Source organism: Festucalex cinctus, chromosome 15 (assembly GCF_051991245.1).
Source record: "Festucalex cinctus isolate MCC-2025b chromosome 15, RoL_Fcin_1.0, whole genome shotgun sequence".
NCBI classification, from domain to species: Eukaryota; Metazoa; Chordata; class Actinopteri; order Syngnathiformes; family Syngnathidae; genus Festucalex; species Festucalex cinctus.
In genome coordinates, this window is record NC_135425.1 from 12,994,518 (window position 1) to 13,021,296 (window position 26,779).

The 26,779-nt window shown below is 40.9% G+C and overlaps 1 protein-coding gene across 5 annotated transcripts in view; it reads left to right on the plus strand.

The window, feature by feature from the left end:
* The window catches only part of LOC144002021 (uncharacterized), a 169,925-nt gene that overhangs the window by 62,552 nt on the left and 80,594 nt on the right, over positions 1-26,779 (plus strand). For 2 of the 5 annotated variants that reach the window (XM_077496813.1, XM_077496814.1), the window contains exon 4: positions 25,049-25,125. The exons of 1 other annotated variant lie outside the window; for it this stretch is intronic. In XM_077496813.1, the coding sequence (XP_077352939.1) occupies positions 25,049-25,125 (77 nt within the window). Of the gene's footprint in view, positions 1-14,335; positions 14,483-25,048; positions 25,126-26,779 lie in introns of all 5 variants that reach the window. 2 more of the 5 variants (XR_013278650.1, XM_077496811.1) reach the window with 2 other exon arrangements.

Consider the following 26,779-nt stretch of genomic DNA (forward strand, 5'->3'; position numbering starts at 1 on the left):
TTAGCTGTTATCGTCATGACGACACATCACGGTGGTTCTGTATTAGAATATTTATTGATTCTATTCTATAAATATGAAGTATTTCAAATGAAGGAAGAACATAAAATGCGAGTTGACTTATTTACTGCGTCAAATTTATTGCAGTCTCAGGGTTTACGGTTCATAACGTGGTATGAAACCACCGGAAACAGCCTAAAAGCGTTTAAAATATTGCTGTTTAGTTTATGATTACGCTCTTGTATATGTGTTTACATCCTGAGCTGTATATCCCCAGCAGCTCATGTCAAACAGGTCTGATGAAAGCAGCTCCCGGGGCCGCCGAGCAAACATCCCGATTCCTTGTAAATCAGCCGTGCTGATATTAGCTGTTGAAGGCTAAATGGCCATTATGGATCCTCAACACGCTGACATGTTGTGACCTGCCTCCTTTGGCGAGGTATGTGACGCTGTGTGTGGGAAACGCGCACTGGCGCGCACGTACACACATGAGCGTTCGCATGCGTGGCCGCTAACTGCGCCGTGTGTGGGCCCTGTTTGCCACCACTTAGTGACAGGTCAGACTCCCATGGTGTGATCAAACAGCAGACACAACTCTCTCCAGTTCCCACAACACTCCGCCTGCTGGAGATTGGACAATAAAAATAAGAGTGGTGGGCTTTCATCACAGGCTTTAGCCAAAGCCCGGGCAGAGTCTCGCTCACTCCCCGAATGTAAACTGTGCCCTTCTGTGCGCTGAGCGTGGCGCAAAGCGGCAGTTACAACCCGAACAAGACTCCCCCCCCACTCTCTCCATACAAACCTGTGTTATATTAACTTGGGCTTTAATAATATTCATAATCAGGATATTAATATTTTCATACATCTGGCTGTTATTTGTGTTGGGTATTGTCTCAAGTATGCTTAGTGTACAAGTCGAAACAGGAAATTGGCCTTCAGCTCTTTGTAGGGGACTCGGTGAAAAACGTGGAGACGGGACAATATTGGATCATACACTTGATTGGCTTGAAGAAATTTAGCACTTTTGTCCTGTGTTACTTCATTTTTGTTCTCAAAAATGTAAGAAAAAAGGTCAACCATAGCCTACACCCTTTTCTATCTCGTTCTGAGTCCATCAAAAAACTAAATATTTCAAACCTACAAGGGTGTAATAAAAATATTACAAGAAAATAAGTAATACATATGTTAGAATTTTATAGATTTAAAAATATTTTGCTATGATATAAAAAATGAAAACCTTGTAGTACATGCTTAGACAGTACTCTTCAGTAGTAATAAATTTTTAAAGTGGAATTTTCCCCCTGACATTAATTACAATGTATTCTTGTAGCTTTTTCTTTTTTTCATGCAATGCTGTACTTATTTTTGTAACAGTATGATTTTACTCTTGTATATGTACAGCTTTTTTTCCCCTTGTAATTTAACTTCTCTTTTCATTTTGGAACTCATTCTCTTTCATACAAACCTTTAGTTAAGGGTGGTGACATTTGTGGCTTGGTTGTCATGGTGACAACAATAATAGAACTAAAGACTTGATGAGAACTTTTAGATATTTTCCCCTTCTATTTGAAATTTTGTCACTCAAAACAAAAACACATCTAATGATACGATATCTTTAACCTGTCTGACATCTCAGAATGTCAACAATAGTATTAGGTAGTACAAATGCACTGCCATTGTCCTGCAACCCCGATGACACCATTGTGCTGTGTGCTCTCCCATCATGCACGGCGAGCACATGTATACCGATTTGTGCAAACGGTGCTGATTAGTCGCGTCAAACCGGAGGCCGTGTCGGCAGACGGCCAGTCCGACGAGAGGTATTGTAGTGAGGAAGCGGCGGGGCGGCGGAGGGGATCCTATCTGTAGTGCTATCAGCCCCGGCTCCTGCCCACCGCTAATGGAATTGTCCTGCACCCCGGGCTGTGTATTACCATAGATCTGAAGGATAGTCGCACTCCAGCGGGAGAGCCCGGTGATTTAATAACGGGCAGCTTTCTGACTCACTTACAACACAAGAACATCAAGACGGGCAAGTTCAAACGTATAGCAAATAAATAAACACAGGCTTCCTGAGCAACTGCGTGTGTGTGTATTAAAATAAACCATATTTTTTAGTCTAAAGCGGCGACAAGTCTTGTCAGTCTTGAAGCACTTAATCCTGATGTACTTAAGCTTTTATTTTTTTTTATTTTTATTTTTTTTAACCATCTAAAAGTCTGTTTGCACAGCTAATATGAGAAAAGGGCCAGAAGACATTCATAACAGTCTACATTGAACCCCTGTTAATACAAAAGAGAGTTAAACATTGTGTATTTAAACACCAAAATGTTTAACCTAGTCAGACGTTTTTATCTGACGAAGCTTTGCTAGCTTAGCGCTAACATTTTAGGCAAAAGACGGGCTAACGGAAACTAGCATACACATAAAAGTAATTAAACTTTCAAACAAATGTTGACCCGCACGTGGCACAACATACGTTGTTGTGTGTTGTAACCCCCCCCTAAATAAACAAATAAATAAACAAACAAATAAATACATAAATAGAAAACTGTGATATAGCAGATACATGAATAAAGAACTGTGATATAGCCGGAGTTCACTGAAATAAAATTTTACCTCAACGTAACATTTTGTGGTTTATGCATCCCTTGATATGAAGTTTGGGGTTACTTTTTTTCCAGACAAAAATAAAAAATTGCATCTGTTTTTTAGCTAGCTAGCTAGTGTCTGCTACTTAGCTAGCTATCTAGATTGCTGCACAGTGCGTAGTATCTGTCTGTCTGTCTGTCTGTCTGTCTGTCTGTCTGTCTGTCTCTCTCTCTGGCTCTCTTTGTGTGTCTCTCTCTCTCTCTCTCTCTCTCTCTCTCTCTCTCTCTCTTTGTCTCTGTCTCTCTCTCTGTCTCTTTGTCTGTCTCTGTCTCTCTCTGTCTCTCTCTTTGTCTGTCTGTCTGTCTCTCTCTCTCTCTCTCTCTCTCTCTCTCTCTCTCTCTCTGTATCTCTGTCGCTGTATCTCTATCTCTATGAATCTATATCTCTATGAATCTCTATTTGATAGTAAACAATATGAAACTTTTTATAAGAATTGTTCACTATCTGCCAAACTGCTGTTTATTGTAAAGTTGGTGAGTTTTCAAATTTTTGCTGGCAAGTCAAAGCAAGCAAATTAATTAAATAAATAAATAAATAAATCATACGATCAACATATCTCAAGTCACCACTATATCTTAAAATGGGTTTAATTAACAAGAAATTGCTTGCAATATTTATGTGAAGATAATGTTCAATTTTTGTGCAGATTTTTCCAAATTACCCTTAAGAAGATGCCCATAATGCTTTGACGGACAATATAAAATGTGGCGGGCCGGATCTAGCCCCAAGGCCTTGAGTTTGACCTCTGTCCAGTAGTGTGTGAAAGTTGTAATTTTGCAGCAACACTTGCCTCTGACCTATTAATACTGGCAAATGTTATTTCCTATTCCTCCCTCGCCCCCTCAAATTCCGCCACGTGGTCCCATGTATGCATGCGGACTCTCATAGCGGCGCAGTGTACCTGTGTGGCCTCGGCTGGCGGGCAGGCGAAGGGCCTCTGGCTCCACATTATGAGCTCCTGGTCCACGGCACTGTTAGCTCGGCGCACACCTCGTGAAGTTATAGCAGGGCTGAGGCTGTTGGCAAACGGCTCCCTGCAGATTGGCCAGTGTCGGCCACACACAGAATCACGCGCACGCAAAGATGAAAAGGTGAATCCGGACTCAAACTCTTGCACAGAGCATCATTCAATCCTCAAAGAGGCCAGTCCTCTCCTCCCCATCCTTTGCAGCCTAAATTGGAGAGGTGCTTTAGATGGATGCCTTATCTGCAGCCGACTGGGTGGCTGGCTCGAGTCTCGCTGTCTCTGTCGTGGTAAACACACACATACACACACACACACACTATACGTCCCTTTTGACCACCCCGGAGCAACTCATTGGCTAACTCTTAAAAAGCCCAGGCAACACAATTATCTTTTATGACCTGCCAGAAAATGCTGGCTGTGGGGAGGCTTTGGAGGTCCACGTTCAGGACCCAACTGAGGAGGAGGAGGAGGGGGAGGACACAAGAACTTGTCACCGTAGTCCATTTGTGCCACACGGACGCCGGCCTTATTTCGTCGTCCTTCTGAAATTGTATTCACAAATAGTGTATAACTACCGAGGCTAGTAGTTGCATGCAAATTTCAGACTGCATGAGATTCTATAGTTAATAAGCAAAAATACCTTTTAAACCTGTTAGTCAAATACGAGTATTCTAATGAATCTAGTTAGATTGTGCTGCTGCACTCAAGTACAGTTATCTGGTTAGTGTAATTTTATGTATATTATCCTAATATGTATGGAATTACTCGGCCTCTCCTCACATCAGAGTTGCTAAAGTAAGGTTTCAATGCAAGGTTTAGCTTTCATGCAGGGTCACAGTTGATAACAATTGTTGAAAAATTTATTTGAAAATTCAGCTTTCAGAATGTTCAATTTTGGGTTTTAATCAATTCGCCGGTGCAGGCAGAGTTTGGGCAAAAAGGACCATTTAGCATGGAAGGCAGTAGTTTGATCCCAGCTGTTAGTCGAGACCCCTCTTTTGTCAGATGTTGCAGCTGCAGACTCTTGACAAAAAAATGCTTCTTCAAACCTAAACTGCGATCTTTCGATAACACAACCCAAGCACTTTGGTGATGAGAACTGACATAAACAACACAAAACGCTGATATGCTCTATATACAGTGTACGTGCCATGCCAAACAACCGAGCGCAACATTATGATCACACTTGCACGGTATAGTCAGATTCAATACAATCTACGCGAGGCCAACAATACGCTGTTTTCATCTGCAGGTTTTAGAGCGTTTATTAAATGAACGCTGTTTAAGTATTGTGCTTGTAGTTTACAGTCCTGATCTCCACTGAATATTAATATTAGGATTAATAATAATATTGTAAGTAGTGTGATTTGTTCCATGACCACACTTGCTATTAATCTGTTCCAGCCTCCCAGAAAAAAAAACAATAAAAATTTGATTGAAGTTTAATAAGAAAAAAATAGTACTCTTTAATACTCTATGCAAATTTCCTGTAACGACATAATTAAATAGAATGTAAAAAAAGTAATGAGTTCACGGATAATAAAAACATATACTGTGTGTGAGTATTGTATTATTATATCTCGACATGTTGCTCCATCATTTGGGTTCAAACGTGTTGTTTAACGGGTTTGAACACTGCAAAACCACTGCTATTCGCGAGCGAGTCTATGGCGTTCCCCATTATGTGTTAGCATTACGCTAAAATGACTTTTTTTTTAAAGGCAATGCTATGCCATATGTTTTCGATATACTAGTTGTAATTAACCTTGCAGTGACAATAAATCGGCTTGTATCGTGAAAAAATTATGAGCCGGGTCACTCATATCCCAAGTATCGTATCGTACCTAATGTCGGCAAATGTATAAAAATATCTTTTGTGTGCAGCGAATGACTTTCCCTCACCTTAGACACCTGTAACCTGAATGTAATTACAATGCGGAGAAGCAAAGCCAGCACAAAATTATGACATAATCCCTCAAAAGTACACTTTAATTTAACACAAACAAACTCGCTTTAGGCTTTCAACTTTTAATATCTATCTACGGCGACTAAAGCAATAAAAAACATGAACACAGACACTGTCGTCACATTGATTGTTTGCCTTCATTGCCTTACACAATTATCTGCGCTAAGCTACATGCACCGTGGGCTTGGTCATTATGGACTGCATGTAGCCTTTACCCCCACTAGCATGTGTCTCGAGAAGCTACAAGAATGTCGGCTATCATTGCCCTCCCTTCCTCGGTCCCTCCCGCTGATCTCATTAGAGTGCAGATAGATGCAACGGCTGGCTCCACATTGTCCGTCGGAGGACCATCAGCATGCTGCGCAGACGGCAGGAAGTCAGGCTTAGACTGGAATATACCATCGACCGAGAAGACGGGGGGTGGATAAGATCAGATAGGTTTAGATATGAGATTAATTATTATGATTATTAGGTTACTATTGACGACGCTGCGCAACACTTGTGTCATGAGAGCAGGAAAAGTGTGTTTGTTTGGACCCTTTCACTAGCATTGGTACATTTGCTGTTTATAGTGCATTTGAATTCATACGTACATAATGATTTAACGGTAAGGACCCTGTATGGAGGTTATATCCTCCTTGTTCTTCCAAGGAACATAAATATAAAGAATAGCAATTAAAAAAAAAAAAAAATCAATGAAAAGCTTCTTCACATTTCACCATATGGTCCTGTCCTTATAAAACATTTTTTATGAATCTCAATGAAATTACATCAGTGCTGGGACAGCGCAAAGAATTATGCGCTGTGTTCCATGACAACTGCTACCAGGTCGTCGTGCTGTGGCCCATTGTGCTTATCATGGTCACCATCAGCAAACGCTCCCCTGACCTTTTGTTGCTCTCCGCTGGCAAAAATCTTTCCAGATAATATCGCAGATATCAGGAAAGCCGGGGCCTTCACTGAAGGACCCTCATTGTAGTGATGTGCGCATATGGAGGCCGTACGACTGCGGGGGGGAGTGCCGGGTGCCCGTGTTGGCGTATCGCTTGGGACAGGCGGTGTCACACCAGGGCCCTAACAGCCAGGCTGATCGTCCCTGTAGAGAATAAAGATAAGGAGAGCGTCTGAACCCGACGTGTCCCCGGGCCCCCAGTGCCACCGCGGAGCCCGCCCTGCAGAAGCTGGTGTGCCTGTTTACCATCTTACCGGGGGTGCCCGCGCCTCTCTGCACGGACTAGAAATGTCTTGTGAGAAGGGGAAAACGCGCTGTGAAGACGAGAATATGGAAGCTGACAGAAATAAACGCGGGTAGCGGGAGGGGCGGGAGGCGGCGGCGGCGGCGGGAGAGGCGAGGATGCGGCGAGCGACGGGGGGTCCTAAAGTGCTGAAGAAATCGTGCTGGCATGGTGGCCAGAGGCCTTTCAGCTCAACGGGCGCCACTACCTCTCTTTTCTCCCTATGTGTGCTGCTGGTGCTTCCATGCTTGATTGTGTGTTCGTTTGGCACACACAGTCAGACACAGCTGTATCCACCATCGTCTTCATCTATGGCGGTGTGTCAGTGTCTGTATGATATGTGTTGGCTTTACACAGACAGTGGTGCCGTAGTCACAGATACCAAGTAACAATACCACTGGTACTTTTGATACATCAAATGTAAAAAAAAAAACAAAAACAAAAATCTATATACTGTATCCCAATATAGCATTTTCCCTTTTAAAATTGCATGAAATTTATGGCAATTTTTTTCATTCTTCTAATTTCTCATTTTTAATTTCTGATCATAACATGGCCACAAGAGTGCACCTGGAACTGCTATTGACCGCATAGTCCTGATACTGTACTTTGAAATAAAGCCGTCTCAATACAGATATCTGGTGTCAGAACCGGACCATCCCCAGCCTGTAAACTTGCTGCTAATATACTGTATAGTGGAAAATACCTAATACCATTGGCATACTAATGCTAACAGGTACACACACAAAACAATGCTTGGTTTTCTTCTTAACCCAATCGTTGGGCATATTGCGTTACTGTTACCCAGAGTTGGGTGATTATTTTGACGTAGCAGATTGGGTTGAAGATTTCAGTGCCACTCCAAGTTAAGTTTTCAGTCAAACCAAGCATACTGCATAGCAACAATAATGACACATTTTGCATTTAAAGCAACTAAGCAACGTTGCCCTAATAACAGCCTGCCAGATTAATACATATAATGGAAATTGCCATTGACAAGCTAATGCTAACAGTTACACACTTAAAAAAAAAAAAAAAAAAAATGCTGTTTCTATTGCCCACTCGTTGGGCAGCTCTGAATTTGAGATTGGGTTACTTTTACGCAAAGTTGGGTTCATTATTTTGACCCAACAGATTGGGCTGAAGTTTGGATGTGGGAAGGCTGAAGAGATTAAGCTGGTCACTATTTGGGGCAGTTTTGTGTTGAGGTAAATTTGCTCCCAGTGAGCGTAAACGGTAATATATAGTTGGGTCTGGATAAAAAAATAAATAAAAAATGGGTGGGTTGGGTCAAATAGGCTATCTAGTGTAAAAATGGTGCCAATGAAAATGTTGGTAACAAAATTAGCATTATTATTATTTTTCTTTATCCACTGTTATACTTATGGCATGGTAACCATTTCTTGATAGTTTTAACTCATTAGTATGGGTCGTTTTTTTCCTCTTGTTTGAGGTGATTCAAATCTGCAACCCGATACAATGGATATCGATAACAGCATTGGCTTGGAACCAGTGCTCGTGTAGCTATTCACCCTGTTTCGGTTACACTTAACCCAGCGATACTAGCAGTTGTTGAAGCAACAGCTATTTAAACAGAACCATACTCGCCGTCATATATTCTTTTTCATCTATAAAAAACTACTAATATTCCAGAATCTTGCTGAGTCACGTACAGTAGTAGTCGAATAAGAAGTCTTGGCTCTGAATGACATAAATATATTCAATTTCCCTTTGAGCCTTCCAGTCTCCTCCGGTCGGCGGGTGTGACTTATTGAGTGTTTCCAGAACCAGAACCAAACAAAGTGAAGCAGAATTCTATTTGTATGCTTCTCAGCTGTGGAGCACACTTCCTGAACACCAGAAATCGGCTCAAACTATTGGAATATTTAAATCTGGCCGGAAAACTTTGCTCACTACTGCTTTTTCAAACATCAGAAATATTATTGCTCGTTGTCATCGTCTGGATTTTATTTACCTTGACAATGTGTCCTGTTCAATTTTTATTTTGGGAGTTTCATACATTCATTCAATGTAGTTTTTAACCATGATTTTATTACCCCTTAACTTTCCGAGTAGTTGAAGTGCATTATTATTATTATTTGAAGAAAATCTACTAAATTGCTTGGTGCATGTTAGTTTCAACTCACAGTTTCAAGGCCTTTCGTACCAAGAAGCAATATCACATTTGTCTAGCTCTTTATCCTACTATCCAGGTTTGTGTAAAACATGGCTTTTTTTCCCAATAATTGCAAAGTTTTCAAGTGGATTCCTGAGCGGATATGTAAAGTTAAGGCTGCGTATTAGACGGGATCAGCCTTAATTTCCTGCACCCTAAGATGTTTTCAGTTCTAGGTGGAAATGAGCAGTATTCCAAAGGCTAGAAATGTCAACACATCCGGGATTAAGCAGTTTCTCTGCAGTGGCACGGTTCCTTCTCAACATATGAGGAACTTCGCTCTCACTCTCAAGAAGAAATCTCACCGTCTGTTTTCTTTTCCCCTGCACGGAAAGCCGAGCGTTACGGTATATCCCCGTTCCGTCACGAGCGAGACGAGACCAGAATGAATCCATTTGAAACTGAAAATGAATAAATGCTGTTGTTTAACGCAAACATTTGAAGACAGGCCTCGAAATGTTGGAACAGTTCAAGGATATACCAACCAGAACAATTGGGCAGTACAGATTTGTTCTTAACAGCTGGTTAATGTTGAATGAGACACATGCTTTTTTTTATATATATATATAATTTAAAACTGTTCCCATGTGTCTAAATTGTCACACTGTTCAAGAACTGCGACACACTTTTCACTTTTTTTTTTTTGTCTACCTGAAATGATCCCGTTTTTAGGGGGCGGTGTTATCTCGTGCAAACGAGAGCTGCTGTTCATACCCCCCCCCCATAAGTATGGCTTTCATTACCATGACAATTGCAGACAGAACTCGAGTCAAGCTTCAATTTTATTTTCACTTGTAGATGCAGCACTTCATCACCAATCTGCCAAATTACATTTATTAATCGGTGTTATCAATTAAATTGAAACATGTCTTTTTTTTCTGATTCATCAATTAATCGAAATAGTTATCGCCATATTTGTCAATTTTAAAAATAGTTAATTGAAGCCCTAAATTCAACAATACTATTTTCTTGAGTCAACCTCTGCAGCTTACCTGAATAATTGAGAATCTAAAGAGACACACAAAAAAAACACTTTTTAGCCGATACATTAGCATTTTTTTTTTAATTATTAATTTTGAGACTTGGGCAATTATGCTATTAGGCTAACAAATCAATGTAGCACATTGAGTTGTATGGATGGGCAAGTGTCGCTGCTCCCCAGCCTTATTTCCCAGTATCGGTCCTCGCGACAGCGGTGGATACCTGTATTGGTTGCCCTCTTGTGGCCATTTTATGATCAGGGTCTAGAAATGAGAAGAATAGAAAATTTCCATGATTTTTATGCAATTTTAAGGAAAAATGCTATATTGCGATATCATAGTTCTTTCTTTAAAATTTTCGGTCATCATATTTTTGGGAAGTTCGTCTCTGTGTGCCCTGCGATTGGCTGACAACCAGTCCAGGGTTTCCCCAGCCTACTGCCCAAAGCCAGCTGAGATAGGCTCCAGCACCCCCCGCGACCCTTGTGAGGAATAAGCGGTCAAGAAAATGGATGGATGGATGGATGGATATTTTTGGGAAATTCTATTTATCAAAAGTACTAGTGGTATCGGTACTTGGTATCTGTGACTACTCAAGAGTTGAGTACTTGTTGTAATGTTATGTTGAGGTCCCCCTTCTCTGTCGGCTGTTATTGAACCTTCCTCACTTTTCTCCTACTTGTCTCCGTCTTCCCTCCTTCCCACCTCTCAGATCTTGAAGTTTTTTGGGGAGAGCAGAGGTTTGGGGTCGGGGTTAAGGGAGAGCGTGGCGCCGCCGATGCAGTAAAGCGATTGTGATTTGTGCCCGCCGCCATCAGCGTCACTCTGCTCAGCTTGTCAGTCCGCGGCAGCGTCAAGGCGGGCGTTGCGGGACCGCTGTCACTAACAGTAATAGATATCATTTCAAAACCTTCGCTCCTGCCCGTTGTGTCTGGCTCACGCCACTGGCTGGGGCCCACCTTGGCCATGCTTGGATGGGCCCACTCCACACACACACGAGGGGGGCCCCGGCGCCGGGCTTAACTGTTGGGGTCACAGCGTGGCGATATATAGACATGCATGGATGGTTAACTGGCTAAATGTGTTGATATGGGGCGGGGTGCCGGCGGAGGATTCCATGAGTCAGTCATGTGAGGCAGATTTGACATATTTAGATGAGATTTTTGAAATGATAGCAGGGTCACCATTTGAAACAACACATAGGTGCTACTGCACACATGTGTAAACACGCACACACACTGGGTCACATTGTGCCGCCACACCAATCAGAGCTTCTCTTCAAGCCTCTAATGGCCATTAACGACGCAGCCGGTGGTGCAAAGAATGTGACATCACACATGTCACACTGCATTAACCACACATTAAGTCAAGGCTACCTCCAAGACAATCAGGCTCCCTGGCAGTGTGTGTGCATGTATCCTAACTGTGTATGTGCTTTTATATCTGCATGTCTGCACAATCCTGTACTGTATGTATCCATATGTAAGTGTGAGAGGATACATTTAGCCATAAACTGTAGATACATGTACGACTATAGCTACATCGTTTCTGGACATGCCATTGCATGGAACCAATGCTTTGCTTGGTCAGATGTGCGTACAATTTGCAGTGGTTCCCATACACTCTAAACAGTGTTTTGGTTCATTCACTTCACCCAAAAAGCTGGGTCAAAATGAATAACCCCAAAAACAACCCCAAAAAACGTGTTGTTATTTTGGGTGATTTATTACAGTTGGGTCAAAATGTAACTATATAGGTAATCCACAAACCAACCCAATTTTTGTTGTTGGTTTGTTTTGTTGTACTGTACGTTCACTCTAAAAGACAGTTAGGGCAAAAATAAATCAAGTTGGCTCAAAATGAATAACCTAAAAAACAACGCGTAGTCCCCCCATCATACTGAAAAACAAAAACAAAACCCCCCAAAACAAAACCAGTTCAGTTAAATAAATAAATAAATAAATAAATAAACATTTCAATTTGGGCCAAAAATGGATCGATAAACTACCTGGGCCAATTTGACCCAATTTTCTCAAATGCCGTGGTGACTCGTTGTTTGCCAAGAAAAACGATGCCAATTTTGTTGGACTAGATACAGGTATGTGTGAAAACTCATGACGCTAATGAAGCATTGAGCTTCATCTGCAAATGGAACTTTTGGCTGTTAGAATGTAGTCGAACTTTACTGTGCTAGATAAAGTCCTTAAAATCGTACCTGAGGATTCTTATTTAAGAAGTGAATCACCCCAACGTTTTTACTGTAATTGATAAGGACCTAATTAACATTAAACACAGTTAATTTGGACCCTTTTAATACAGGTTTTTGGATCGAAAGTGGCTTGAAGTCTAGTAGCTTTGATTTGGCCCCTGCCCACATCACCACATCAGTTCCCCACCTCACTCTTTGGAATCGCTCCCTAACTTAAATGTTAGCTTGTCGCACAAAGCAAAGTCGATCAAGGGATAACTCATAACATGAAAAACTCCTTAGCAATCCTAAGTCAAGGTGTGTAAACATGCTACTGATTGCTACGATTTCAAACTAAAAGTCTGGATGGGAACGTGTATCAGCAGGTCAGACAAACGTGTAAATATAGATGTATTTGCGTCTTTGTGTTAGCGCAGGTGCTGGCGACTCGGCCATTAAGAGGTGTGTGCACTTGGTTTAACACACACACACAAAGGCATACACAACACGCGATGTTTCACACCCTAAACCGCAGCATGAACTACAGCTTCTGATGAGCGCTTTAATTTCGCTTTCTAGTTGCACCTGCCTTTGGCGTCCGTTTCTTTTCATCAGTGTGTGTTTGCACGATGACGATCTTTGTGCCGGCCGGGCGTGTCCCATCTTCTAAAGGCCGAGCCTGCTTTATGTTGTGCTAATGACGCGATTAAGATGTTCCGCATTGTCGACACGCAGAGGCCGCCAGTGTGTGTGTTGTTTGACAACACACAATCTGCTCCATCATGCAAACTTTCAAGAGAGTTATAATAGATTTTGTATTTAATAGATAGAAATTTATAACCGCTTTAGGGAATTTTTGTTTGGAAATTTGAAATATGACTCAAAACCTCTTGTCCATTTTGAAAAGCACTCAAGTGGTTTTTGGCTTCACGTCTTTTTCACGCCATCACACAAATCTGAAATGTTACATTGTGTAATATAAAACCTTTCTAAAACCTTTCTAAAACCTTTTGCAATTCAAGTTGACAAAATCATGACCATAAAATTTAAGAAAATAAACATGCCTCATCTTTCCATTCAATACTGATTAACTGAAAATTATGTGAGCGGCTATTAACATGTTCAACATTGATAAAAGAGCCTGAATAAAGGTATGATAATATACAAATACGTATAAATATATACTCAATAATACATCTATAGATAATTGTCCCATGTTGAGATTTTGTGAAGAAATTTATAATAAAGTAGTAACATTTAATTCTCATTCGAATACACTATATTGAAGAAGTGACTGCCTTCCAGTTTTTTTTTTTTAAAGTTCAAATTTAAAACATGCATTTTTTTAAAATGCAGTATACCTCCCCGTTTAAAAAAAAATAAAAATAAAAATAAAATAATAAAAATAAAATAATAATAATAATAATAAATAGACTACACTAGAATATTTTATCTTTTAAGTTACATTTTGCCAGCCATAACCTATGCTAGCCAGAGGCTGAGCAGCACTGTGTTGTTTACTGAGTAGGAGTGTGTCTACTGCACAATGCAGTTATGCATCTTATCAGTTCCAGTTCCTAATATATTCCATGTGGGAGCCCTAATAATCGGCCTGTCATATTACATAATTGCTGCATTTAATATCCGTGATTTTCTTGTAAGATTCCACTGAATGAGGTCAGTCGCCGAATGAAGATTGAAATTAAAAAGACGGACAAGAGAGAACAGGGATCAACACCGAGCTGACAAAAAGTGCTTAGCACACTGTGCCACTTTGCCTCATCTACCCCACCACCACACACACACACACACACACACACCTACACACACACACACACACACACACACACACATCCACGTCACTGCCCCCCTCCCAACCCCTTTACCATGCTCTCGTCAGCTAATTATCCGGAATTAGAATCTTCTTTCACACCAGTGGTGTCAGGGTGCCTTAGCTTGATCTGTCAAGGCCCCTCATGACTGGGTGCTAAACTCACGACAGCTGACGAGTGCGAAGGGCCGCAAAGCTAATTGTAAGTGAAAAGCTGGACAGGACTGATGGCACGGGGTGGGGATGGTGGGTGGAGGGGGGGCAGGACGGAAGGCTTTGTTTTTTTTCTTCTTTTCTGGGTTTGAGGACAGATGAAGGAGGGACGTTTGTTTGTGTTTTGCAGGTGGGAAAAGGGGCGACAATGTGAGCCGGCAACCGAGGAGGGAGGGAGGGATGGATGGATGGAGGAGTGGGGTGGGGGTTTTGAAGGAGTCTCGTGCTGCCCCAGAAAATATGAAGAGGAGGAGGAAGCCATGTGTAAAGAAAACAGGTAGGTGTGATGAAAGACAACAACAAATTCTTTCTTTGGGGGCATGTCGGCCAACATCTTCCTCATCAGTGCTCATGGCCTGGGACCACCTGCCTGCGTGTGTGCGTATGTGTGTGGGTGTAGACATATTTAAATTTGGCTTGCTTGCTATTTGTGTGTATTATCACTTTGATGCTTGAAGCCAGTGCATACTTTATTTCATCGTGCCTGTGTGGGTATGTTTACACCAGGAGCAATAATGTAATAAATCATTTAACAATTTTGGAATAATAAAAAAAAAAAAAAAAAAAAAATATATATATATATATATATATATATGTATATATATATATATATATATATATATATATATATATATATATATATATATATATATATATATACACTGTGTCGCAATGGACTTTCTTTGGAGCGTCTCTCCAACCTCGTCTTAGGTTAAACGCTTCCTTGCCAGGCCAAATGAAGTGTGTCACCAGCGCGACGGCAGCGGCGAGATGAGGCATGATGGGAGCTTGTCACCTGTCTCTTCGGGGCATCTGCATGTCTGAGGGTGTCACACTTCACTTTGGTCGCGCAGTCACTTTGCACACTCAAAACGTTTTTCTAAAACACACACAATGTTTTGATGGCTAAAGTTAAGGTTGGGCGAGGATATAGGGTGAACATAAATTATAAATGCATCCATCCATAGTAACATGATGAAAATTAAAAAACACAATATTTTGCAGCAACCCACTGTTTGGGCCTATTATGAGGAATGCATAATACTGGTAATAGTATTACTGAAAATTTCAGATGTTTTCTTAACAATTTAATTAAACCATAAAAAAAAAGAAAAATTCCAAATCTCATCCAATGGTAGGAAATGAATGAAACATCTTCAGAGACTTAAGTTTCATTATTCTGCTACCGGACAAATGATTCATAGGTGGACACCAAAGGCACTTTATAGTGATATTTAACTAATAATGTTATAATATTACGGGCAGCACGGTAATTGAGTGGTTAGCACGTCCGCCTCCCAGTTCTGAGGACTCCGGTTCGAGTCCAGGCTCCGGCCTTCCTGGGTGGAGTTTGCATGTTCTCCCCGTGCCTGCGTGGGTCTCTGTTATAATATTACATTTAAAAAAATGTCTGTGAAATAGTAAAGTAAAATAGCTTATTCCATAATTACCTTTAAACAATCAGAGGTACAGGGTCAGCATTGACATTTGCACTCCAACTTGGGAAATACTAACTCAAAAGTCAGTAAACTTGATTAAAAACATAAACATCCCCAGAGGGATTTGCTGGGGTTGACCATGAATTTCCTATTAGTAATGAAGTTTTGTCTTTTCCTGCTATTGATAGATTGATTCAGAATATGCAAAATATACTGTATATAGGGGACTTCCAAAAATATCAGCTGTGTTTGTGTGTGATTTTAACAATAGCCTCCTAGGTACAGAGAATGGACGGATGGAAAAATAGGTACATTGATTTTGTGCAAAACTTCCAAGAGGTTTACTTTTGTCCTCTGTATTTTTTTTTTTTTAAATTATTATATAGAAAAGGTGCTTTTTATTCCTCCGTGCAAAAATAGTGTTAGTGGTCTGTGATAATACATTGTTGTGTTAATGATTAAACCATTTCCCTTATAAATCTGGTGGGGATGTTGACCTTCCATTTATGTGTTTGCCGCCGAAGCTAAAGAGGCAGACGGCGGGATTCAGCAGTCAGCCGACAGCCTCCACTCCAGCGCTACTTTGGAGCACTCGAGGAGTGGAAACAGCTTTTCTGCAACTCGTGTAGATTTGCCTTGATTAGGCCTCGGCTGGCTCGGGGAAAGCCCGCGCGGAATAGGCCAGGAAGCTGTTTGGAATTGGACGTTGTTCCGCCCCTCTTGTCATTACCCTCCAGCTCTCACAAAAGGGTCCAAATCTCCCAGTGCCTTTGAACCCGTGTTTGAAAATGAAAGACATGTCCAATGGAGGTTCTTTTCTTATTCTTCTCTTTTAGCAGACAAGCATAGAGAGAGGGGAAATGGAGGAGGAGGGCCGGTGGAAGTGTGGGGTGGGGGGGTGGGGGGGGGGGGGGGGGAGCTTTACAGCCCCATTTTCACTTATGCTCCTTGGTTTTCTTCCGGCCTTGAGCCGCTATGGAGGAAAAGCCAGATTTCTGTTGGAAAAAAAAATTCCTGGGGTTGGCAGAGGAGGAGGAGACTAAAAAAAAATAAGGGGAGGGATGGCTGAAGGATAAGATGAGAAAGAGGCTTCTCCGGAGCCAGCTGCTGGAGAGGTTAGTTGGAGATTTCCAACCATTAACCCCGAGCCCAGCCAGCTCGGCCACTTGAGGCAGACAAGGGCCTTTGCCGGGCCAGGTTGGAGCCCCTCTATGAAAGGGGATTGGGGGGACCCAGCTTGATCTTGTGGGGAAATTGTTTACAAGTGGGACCCTCAACTCCACAATAGAGGAGAGCACAACAGAAGAGGGGGACGCGGAGAGAGAGAGCGAAATAGTTGAGTGAAAGAGTGAAACAAATCTTCCAAAGAATGGGGGCAAAAGTGAAAGAGCACGGAGCGAGAGTGATTAAGGATGGACCAATGGGGGCTTCTGGCGGGTGCTGTCGATGGGAGTTTGGAGGGGGGGGGCGGCATGCAGTGATTTTGACACAATAAGTGGAGGGCCTATTGGGATGGAGGGTTGGGAGGAGGGGGCCTCTCCTTCTCTTTTCAAAGGCAGGATAAACAAGGAAATGAGTCTGTAATCATTTCCAGAGATTGCCTTCCTCCTTTGCTTCTCCTCTCGGCCTGCTCCACCGGCCCGTGTTCATTAGCGGGCTGCGGCCCGATTAAAGGCTTTTTTATTTATTTGTGTAATGTCCGTTGGACACAGAGCCAATCTCCAAAGTCAGGACTGCCACAGTACTACCCCTTTTCCATTGCGTGGTGCCCTCCCCATTGGCGATAGTGGGTGCTAACAGTTCAAAATTAAAAGATATTATTATATCCAAACAGATCATTGTGACATTTGAGGATGGGACGACAAAAGTAGAAATGGAATATTACGGGTCTAATAAAAACTTGTTTGAATAGGAAAATCAGTAATGTAGCCTACCACCGTTGATTGTATCTCTCTCTCTCTCTCGCTCTCTCTTTCGCTCTCTCTCTCTCTCTCTCTCTCGCTTCTCGCGCTCGCTCTCGCTCGCTCTCGCTCTATCTAATCTATTTTTGTCATCGTATAGAATCCCATGTATTGAGATGCGTATTGAATCGTGTTTTACTGGAGAAAATAAATACTAGGGATGTAACAATATCTTAACGTCACAATATAATATTATTAAAATATGAATCTTACAATATAATAATAGTATATAATTGGTACGTTGGTGATATAAAAAAAATAATAATAATAAAAAAAAAAAGCTTCGGAGCAGGTTCGCAGCTCTCCGCTATCTTGAATCACTCTGGAAAATGCGCTTCCTATTGGCTAAGCGGCACAATGTATCATGAAATGGTGTCTTTGGCTGAAACAGGCAAAAATATCTGAAATAGCTCACACTACGTTGCAATGCAGTTTTGTATAACTGCAAACTACATAAACATAAACACAGTAATTTGAGTAGGCCTTGGTTAATGATGTTGGTATTAGTGGTGCAGGTGTACCTAAAGTTGTGGTCAGTAGGTTTTGGAATAATCGCTTCAACAATATAACAAATTTGGCCTCCTCCCATTTGCTTTTGACCTCATTCACTTGAATGATGAATCAGCAGAGTTCCTTGCAAAAATGACCCCCCCCCCCCCCCCCCCACCACCACCACCACCCTTTGCGAGGGGGTAGGAGCTTGTGCAAGATAAAGGTAGAAAGGTGAATAAATCACAAGAAAAACAACAAGAAAAAAGAATGTGACATGAGCGTACCTATAAACCAAAAGGAGGACTGAAGAGTCTTGGCGCAGGCTTTTTCCCCCAATGGAGAGGAAGTATTCAGGGTTTTTTTGTTTTTTTTGTTTCTTTTTTTTTATTGGTTTCATATGACACGACAGAACCTTTTTAAGATGTTGTAGACGTACTGGTAAAAAGGCGTCTGCCCACCCCTGCATTAAGTGCCCCTGTGATCTCCACCATATTTATAGGCACTGTCTTGTGTCACATGGCTTCCATTTCTTCACTTGTTGGGACCCCCTGTGGCTGCTTTTACAAGCACAGGTATGAAAGGGTCACGGGCACCCTGGCGGGGGCCCAGTCACGGCAGACAGGGATGAAGAGGCGTACTTCACCATTAGATTTGAAATTAGTAGAGAAAAAATCCGTACAAATTTAAAATATCTTGGTGAAAAAATAAAAACTACTATGGGATTCAAGTTTAACATTGACATTGAATTGTACACTTTCATAGAAGTGTTACTTTAATTGCTTTACTGGATTCAAGGTTGATTGCAGCACATAAATAATCTTCATGAGCAGAATAGTGTTACATGGATCAGGTTAAAATTTTGTGTTTATTGCTGCACTTAGGATCTCAACATGGGCCAAAAATGGCATTGCTTTAACATTAATGAAGGCGTGACATTTTTCAGTGATTTAAGTGTCGTTTAAAAAGCATGTAGCATTTTTTATTTAAGCTGGAGTTAACTTTTTAGTTCAACAATCAAATACATAATACAAATGTGTTTTGTCAAATACTGTGGAGCTGACAGCTGATAAGAAGATAAGAAGACTGACACAAGTATAGCAAACGTTACTGACTTATCACAACGACAAAAAAAATAAATCTTTTTTGTTTGTATCTTTTTCTCCTTTCAGCTGTGTGTTATCACCTGCAGAGGTTGAAAAACATGAAAAGTATTTTGCCAAAGGAAGTAGTAGAAAGTACCGATATGTGTTCAAATGTAGGGCACAGAAGTTAAAAAGTTGTCAGGAAAATGCATACTCAAGTTAGGTACAAATGAATGAAAACTCTGATCAAGTACAGTAACGGAAGGATTTGTACTACATTACTTCTCACCACTGATAAGAAATAAGACATCTCTGGACCAGGGTGTTCAAGACGTATGATATGACCCAATCCAGACCAGGTGTCAAGCCAGGGGCAAGTTGGGGGCTTTTCTCCCCATCTATCTCTTCCCCCCCTTCATCTCCATCACCCCCAGTAGGACACCACGAGTCTCTGTCTTGGCCATGTGGTGATGTGTGTTGGTTTTAGTGTGCCCTAAAAACACACTGTTAAACACACTTTTAAAGGTTCCTAAAAGCATTTTTCCTCTCAGGGCTTTGGCACTTTAATCTCCTATTGGGTTTCACGTGCAACACTGGCACACTAGGGGAGACGAATGAAATAAGATGTCTTTTGAGGGCTCACGCACATTGTCGAGTCCTTGTAAAAGAAAAAAAAAAAATGAAGAGAGGCCTAATCAGATTTATTGTTTTAATCATAGAGGGGAGGTGTCGCCCTCTCTTTGGCATGATCGCTTTATGACCTCTCAACTATCCCAAACCGTGGTCCTTTTTTGCCTCTCAATAGATGTGAAGAGCAGATGGAACCTTGGGCTGCCCTGTTAATCTCTGAGGCTGCTCCCTAAACAACTGCCACCACGGTTGCTGCACACTTCTCACAAAGCAAATGAAATGATGAGAAAACCTTAACCTGGGCCAAGGACTCCCAACAAGAATGCCAGACACAATATTTTTTTTTAGTTTATTTTTAGCTATCTACATAGCTAGCTTAGTAGAAGGTGCTAGTTAGCTAGAGAGCTAGCCTAGTAGCAGATGCTAGTTAGCTAGCTACCTAGATAGCTAGGCTAGTAGCAGATGCTAGTTAGTTAGCAAACAAGATAGCTGGCTAAGTAGCACAGGCTAACTAGCTAGCTATCAAGATAGCTAAGTAGCAAATGCGAGTTGGCTAGCTAGATACATGGGTATTTCTGAAGACAGACAGAAAGGCAGAAGGCCAACACAAGATCAGTGGTAGAACTGTTTTCAGTATGACTTTCTGTTCTCTGTCTTTGACTCTGGTGTTTTCAACCAGCTGCTGTGCATCCTGACAGACTTCCCTCGGGTTCAGGAAGAAAGGGTTACCCAGGGGTCAATTCCAAACATGATGAGGAGGCTCACACAGAGCGAAAGAGCAAAAGCACGAGCGAGCGAGAGAGAGGGCGAGCGAGGGAGCGAGGACTCGCCTCTGTCCGACCTGTTGTTAAAATGATTTTTATTGGATCTTTTCCACTTTTGAAGTAGAACCAAGGAGTAAAATTGCTCTTATCTTCTTCCTGTCCCTTTTCCCGAGACGGGGGATGTTTTTGTGCGAGCGTTAAAGGGAAGTAAGAATTTCATGCATGTCAAAGGGCAGGTTAAAAAAAAAAAAAGTTTGCAATTTGTTTTTATGTATATTTGTTTTCTATCTTTATTTTATCTGGTATTTGGTTGCGTTGCTGCTTGGATATTGCAAGAGCCGATTACCTGGCTGTTGACAGCCTGCAAACTCCTTTTCAAAGTTTATAGGCGAAAGTGAATCAACATCCATATTTGGCTATCATTTCTTGACAATAATTAGGAAAATGAGAACACTTGGTTAGGACATCTCCAGGGTGGTATCATTATTGTTGTTGAATTGAAGCATTCCTTTGACAAAATGAGGACAATTAAAGAAAGAAAGAAAATAATAATCTAAAAGCTAGCCTGAAAAATTACAGAGAGTTTAATTTGGCTTGCACAGACTAGTGAGTGGATTTTGGCTGCAACATGCTAGTAAAGTAGGGATGCATTTAATGCTATACCAATAACACAATATCCCATCAAAAAGCACAAGACATACTGCTGCTTTAATACTTTTTTTGGGGGGAGCAAATTGATTTGTCTGAGAATTTTTGAGAGGAGGTCGGGCAGGTTAATCATCTCAGTGGTCAAGAGTGGTCACATCTGTGTGATGAACGCCATCTCGTACTGTAACTGCTAAGCCACCGTGATTGGATCGAGGAATCTATTACGGTGGGCACTTTACCAGTGTACAACTGCTGTACCAGCTGTACTGCAGAGGACCGATTGCAAAAGTCCAATCACAAACTTTTGTAAGGGGAAAAAATGGGATTAATACACAGATGATCATTTTTAAAGCCGTGCTACAAGGACCTATGGTGGCAAGAGAATTGTATTTTAGGTCAACAAACTTGCTTTGGTGTAAATGAATCATTTCACTGTATCGTATTTGGTGGAAATCCATCCAACATATGAAAAACAAACGCATAGAAAACAAGGTCATTTACATGTCACAAATCTACTATGATATTCATTTTAGGCTTGACTGTTTGTGTTGTGAAAGTCTGATCTGCCTATTGGTGATCACTGTAGATGGGATTAGATTAGGCTAGATCAGATTAGGGATTGTTTTGGATAAACGTTCAGTATGACGCCAGAATCTGGTAATCTACTGGCACCCTTGTCACAAGAGGTACTCATCATCTATTGGTTCTTTACAGAGTAATATTTTAAGATTTTCTCCAATACACTGATGCCAGTAAATATCCAAGTTTTTCGTCTTGTTAGGTTCCTAAACATAGAAAATTATGCGACAAACAAAATACATATAAAATATCAGAGATATTTACGGAAAGAAATGACGGTTGTCATGTCTGGGGTCACGCCAGGGTTAAGTTTGAGTTCATGGCCTGTTAAGTTTGGGTTCATGACCGTGAGTACAAGTGTCTGTTTTGTACTGATGTAACAAGTGTCTGTTTTGAATTGATGTTGCCATCATCTGGTTTCAACTGGAGAAACGCTATGTGATGTTTCAACTGGTTTTATGCTATGTGATGTCATGAGCTTTGTGGTGTCAATCTTTAATCATTTACTGCAACCCATCAGATCGATTCACTGTCTGTAGTGGTAGTCTGAGAAGTGTGTGTGTTTGCTGGATTATTGCCTTCTGTCCCTCTGTGCAACTCTTTGTTCCTCGTCTAGTCAAGTTTGTTCCACACTTCTCGATGTGAATAAATAATTAAAATCTTAATTGTCTGCGCTTTGGGATCCAACCTTCAGCACACGACAACCGTTAAGAAAACTCAAAATACACCCAGTACAGCAAGTTATGTTAAAAAAAAAAAAAAAAAAAAAAAAGTCATCAGGCGTAAACCCCAGAGTTGTCCTCATCTCTACACAGTGCACACTAACTATTCCATCATTTACACACGATGACAGAACACAAATAAAAATGATAGAAATGTCAATTTTAAGAGTATGATCCAATTTATGGTCTTTGATGGCAAAACTTTATGGTCTGGCCTGCCTCCAGCTGTCTGTCCCAGTCCAAATAGCTTGAAAGCATCTGTAACTTACACACTTGTAAATGAAATGTGTATCTCGCTGAATTAAAATGGACCGTCCGGGGTCATGTTTTGCAGCTCGCCGTCTCGTAAACATGCGTACAAAATACACACACAACATGCACATACTTGAATCAATTCTCGTCTCCGCTATCAATCCATATCTGGATCGTTTGGCCTGCTGATGTGAATAACTCGGCTACGGGCTTAACAGCAACCCAATCCTTTATATATTTCACTCGTGTCAAAATGTCAGAATGAAGTGCTGCCTGCTCGCACTCGACCAGTTTCTCCTTTCCTTTCCTCTCGGAGGAGTGTAGCTCCGGTTTCATTTGTCTGTCGATGGGCAGACATGCGAGGGCGAGGCGTTGCGCGGTTTGTCATGCAACCATGCTATTTTCAGCTAAACTAATTCCCCAGAAGGGCTTTTTCTGCCTTTCATAAAGCTCTGACAGCAGAGGTGGCAAAAGTACTCACACTAGACTTAAGCAAAAAATGCCCATTTCTATTTATAGTTCTTGAACTCGCCATAATGGCTAACAGAGAGTTACATAAACTACATATCGTGTGGTTGATGTGAAATATATTTCTTAGATGCGGTCCATTATGGAAAGACTGCTTAGTATTGCATAGCATGGCGACATATTGGAGAGTGGGGATCCCAACCTCTGTCATTCAGTATCTATCTATGGCAAGCCCTTTAAACATGCAACTGCTATCTATATACTGGATTTGTGTTTGAAGATATCTGTAATTAAGTTTGACCTTGTCAAAATGAACAGAATTCGATAACCGCAACTACATTCTTCCAATACGTCATTCTGACTTGAACAAATAGTTTCAACTCTGTTGCAGAGTGTTAGTTGCTATGTGAATTATATATGGATCGCTGCAATTGTAGGGGTCTTTAACTCTAGTTTGAGATATCTACCATTTGATTCTAACTAGTCACAATTCCAGTTTGTCATCATCTGTACTGTCAGGCTGTGCTCTCAGGTTTTGTTTTATTTGCAGTCGCAGCCTGACCAGTGGATGGGTCCCAGGAGACGCACACCTGCAACTACTTCCCAATTAGAGTGTGTGCGTGTATATAAGGTCGCTGAAGTTAGTCACTTGTCGGACTAATCGTTTTGCTCACCTCCTTAGCCCAACTGTAGTCTCGACTTCCTGATCTTGATCCTGCTCCTCGACCGCGTTTAGCCTCGCCCGTTTTGATCTTGCTTCTGTATTTTTCTGCAAGTACTTTTACCTGTTAATTACGGTTTTTCTTGCTGCCCTTTTTGTTTGGCGCAAGCACTTTTTGTTTGTGTAGATTACCGCGTTTTGACGTGCGCTTTTTGTTCTTCTCGTTCCTTGCATTTGCAAGCGATTTCAGTTGTACTTTGTTCATTGTGTGCTTTTTGTGTAACAATTAAATTTTTGTGTTCCTACTTGGTGTCTGCATTTTTGGGATCCACTGCTTACACGTAACACAGTTCAGGACAACTTTAATCATCCATAATTCAATCCAGTATCCGGGTGTCTATAAATTGTTTTTACAATCAAAACAATTTTATTCCAAAGGCATGTTGATATTTTAATTAGATTTTTATTGAGTTTTCAATTAGTTTATTTTATTATTATTATTATTATTATTTTTATTGTTTTTATTTATTTATTTATTTATTTATTTATTTTAACTTCCTTCAATTGACCAATTAGGGCACCATTATTTACACGAAGCTCATCAAGGTGGTTGGTACTCGATTTCTTGCCATGTTTGCTGTAAGCTAAGCCTCAACATCAGTTTCCCATCACAGTATCTGAAATACAACATTTTATGTAAATAAAATGTTGAAATGAAGTCAGTTGCATGTCTATTTGCAACTGGAATTCTAATAAACTTGAGTTGCCTGCAATTCGACTGTTGATATCTGTAATTTACTAACAGATATTGGTGACTGAATTGTAGTTATCTGTAATACACATGAATTTCAAAAGTGCCTCGTTAAAAAGTGTATTTTTGATGAGGCACTTCTGAGTTACAGTTATCTTTGCCTGTTATTTTATTTTGACTAGCAATAACTCTTACAGATATTATGAGTGAAAATTATAACTATTCAAAATGTAATTACTAGTAAGACTAGTCAAAAAGACGTTTATGTTGGCAACAGTTTTATGCAACTTAGCTTTTAAATGTTGAATCTGCTTGCTATAAATATACAGAGGTGAAGTACCATTGGGGGAAAAAAAATAGTGTATTTTATTTATACTCTGTTACTTCCCAGCAGACGGTGACATGGAGCAAGTTCTCATTCAGTGGGAATTAGAGTTGCAGGCACCTCATTCAAGATGCATCAGCACTCAGGTAACCAGCAAAGTGTAATTAGTTGTGTCCCTTATCCCCGTGAAAGCTGCCGGCTACTTTCGCCCCTTCACCGTAAGCTTTGGCACGAGTGGCGGAGAGGGTCAGTGTTTAATAATGAACAGGTCGAGCCGGCTGTAACGGATACAGGCACCTGCTTTATGCATCAGTCAATTACCTAATTAGAACTCTCCCACAGGGGAAAGCTAATACCTCATCCCGGAGTTGGAAGACAACCCCTTTCCATGTGAATGGAGGCGCTCGCTAGACTAACAGATACCTGTGTGTGTGTGTGTGTGTGTGTGTGTAGCCGCGGCGCAAGTGTTTGTGCGTGCGCTTTTGCCTGTGAGAACAAGAGGGAGGGGAGCGCTGGGTAGGTTGTCCACTGCTCCATTTCCTAGCACAGATCAGGTACCAAAGGACGCTCATGGGAAATTGCGCTCTATGCGAGCATGATCCAATAACAATCCATGCTCGGCCCAGCGCCTCGCGTCCGCCTTGGCCTGTCGTCATGAGGCCTGGTGAGAGAAAGTGATCTATGCTACCCGCGAAATGGGTTTTTCCACAAAGGTACAGGAACAGGGATGCTCTTTGGGTAAAATGAAAGTATGTGTGTGGTGGTTAGCGGTTGGCGTGCCTCACAGTTCTGAGGGTCTGGTTTTGAATCCTGGCTCTGGACTTCCTTTGTGGAGTTTGCATGCATCGCATTACAAAAAGATGCATGTCACTTTGATGAAAGACTCAAAACCCGACCGTCTTGCCAAAAGTCATCTTTGTTGAAGATTCTTAATCCTGTCGTCCAGGATGGGCCACCATTTTCTTTGCCAAAAGTAAGCTAAGTTAGCTTAATTGATAAGGCTGAATCAGGTGTTGCCAATCTTTTTGAAGCTGGGTTTACATTTTCAAATGATCACTCTCCAACATTCCTGGAAAATTACAATCTTCCACAACAGTCCTATGGGCTACTCATGTGGCCCTTCGGGGCTACCTGCGTGATTACTGCTCTAAATTTTCCATAGGTGTGAGTCTGAATGGTTGTTTGAGGTGACCAAGTTTATTATAATAATCAAAAACTAACAAAATACAACTTAAAAAAATAAATAAAAAACATTGAAATGTGAAAATTTGTGTTTTTAGAAAATGCTAACTGATTGAAATAGCAGTTTATGATCATAAAACTATTTGTTCTTATATTTGTTAGTTTCATATATGGTATGTCACTCAGGGTTAATTTCAAACATATTTATCACGGTATTACGGTACGGCCATACAGTCCTTGGTGAATTGTAGTTTAATTTATTTCACTAAACAATACTTAGTGACCTTTGATTATCTTGCACTCCACATATGCATCAATGCTAAAACTAATACTAAACCTAATAAGAACTAAACTAGCATTTAAAAAAAAAAAAATTAAAAACTAATGAAACTTAACAAACCCATTGTAAAAACAAATTACAACTCATTGGATTTATAAAAAAAAAAAAAAAAAAAATCAAAATAGAATACAAACTATAATGACAACTTAACTATTAACTATTATAAACCCGTTGGCGACCAGTTTAGTTTGTATACCATTTTTCTTGCCAAAAGTCAGCTTCAGTTAATGGTCAATCAGTGTGAATGTGAATGTAAATGTTTGTGTGTCTATCTGTGC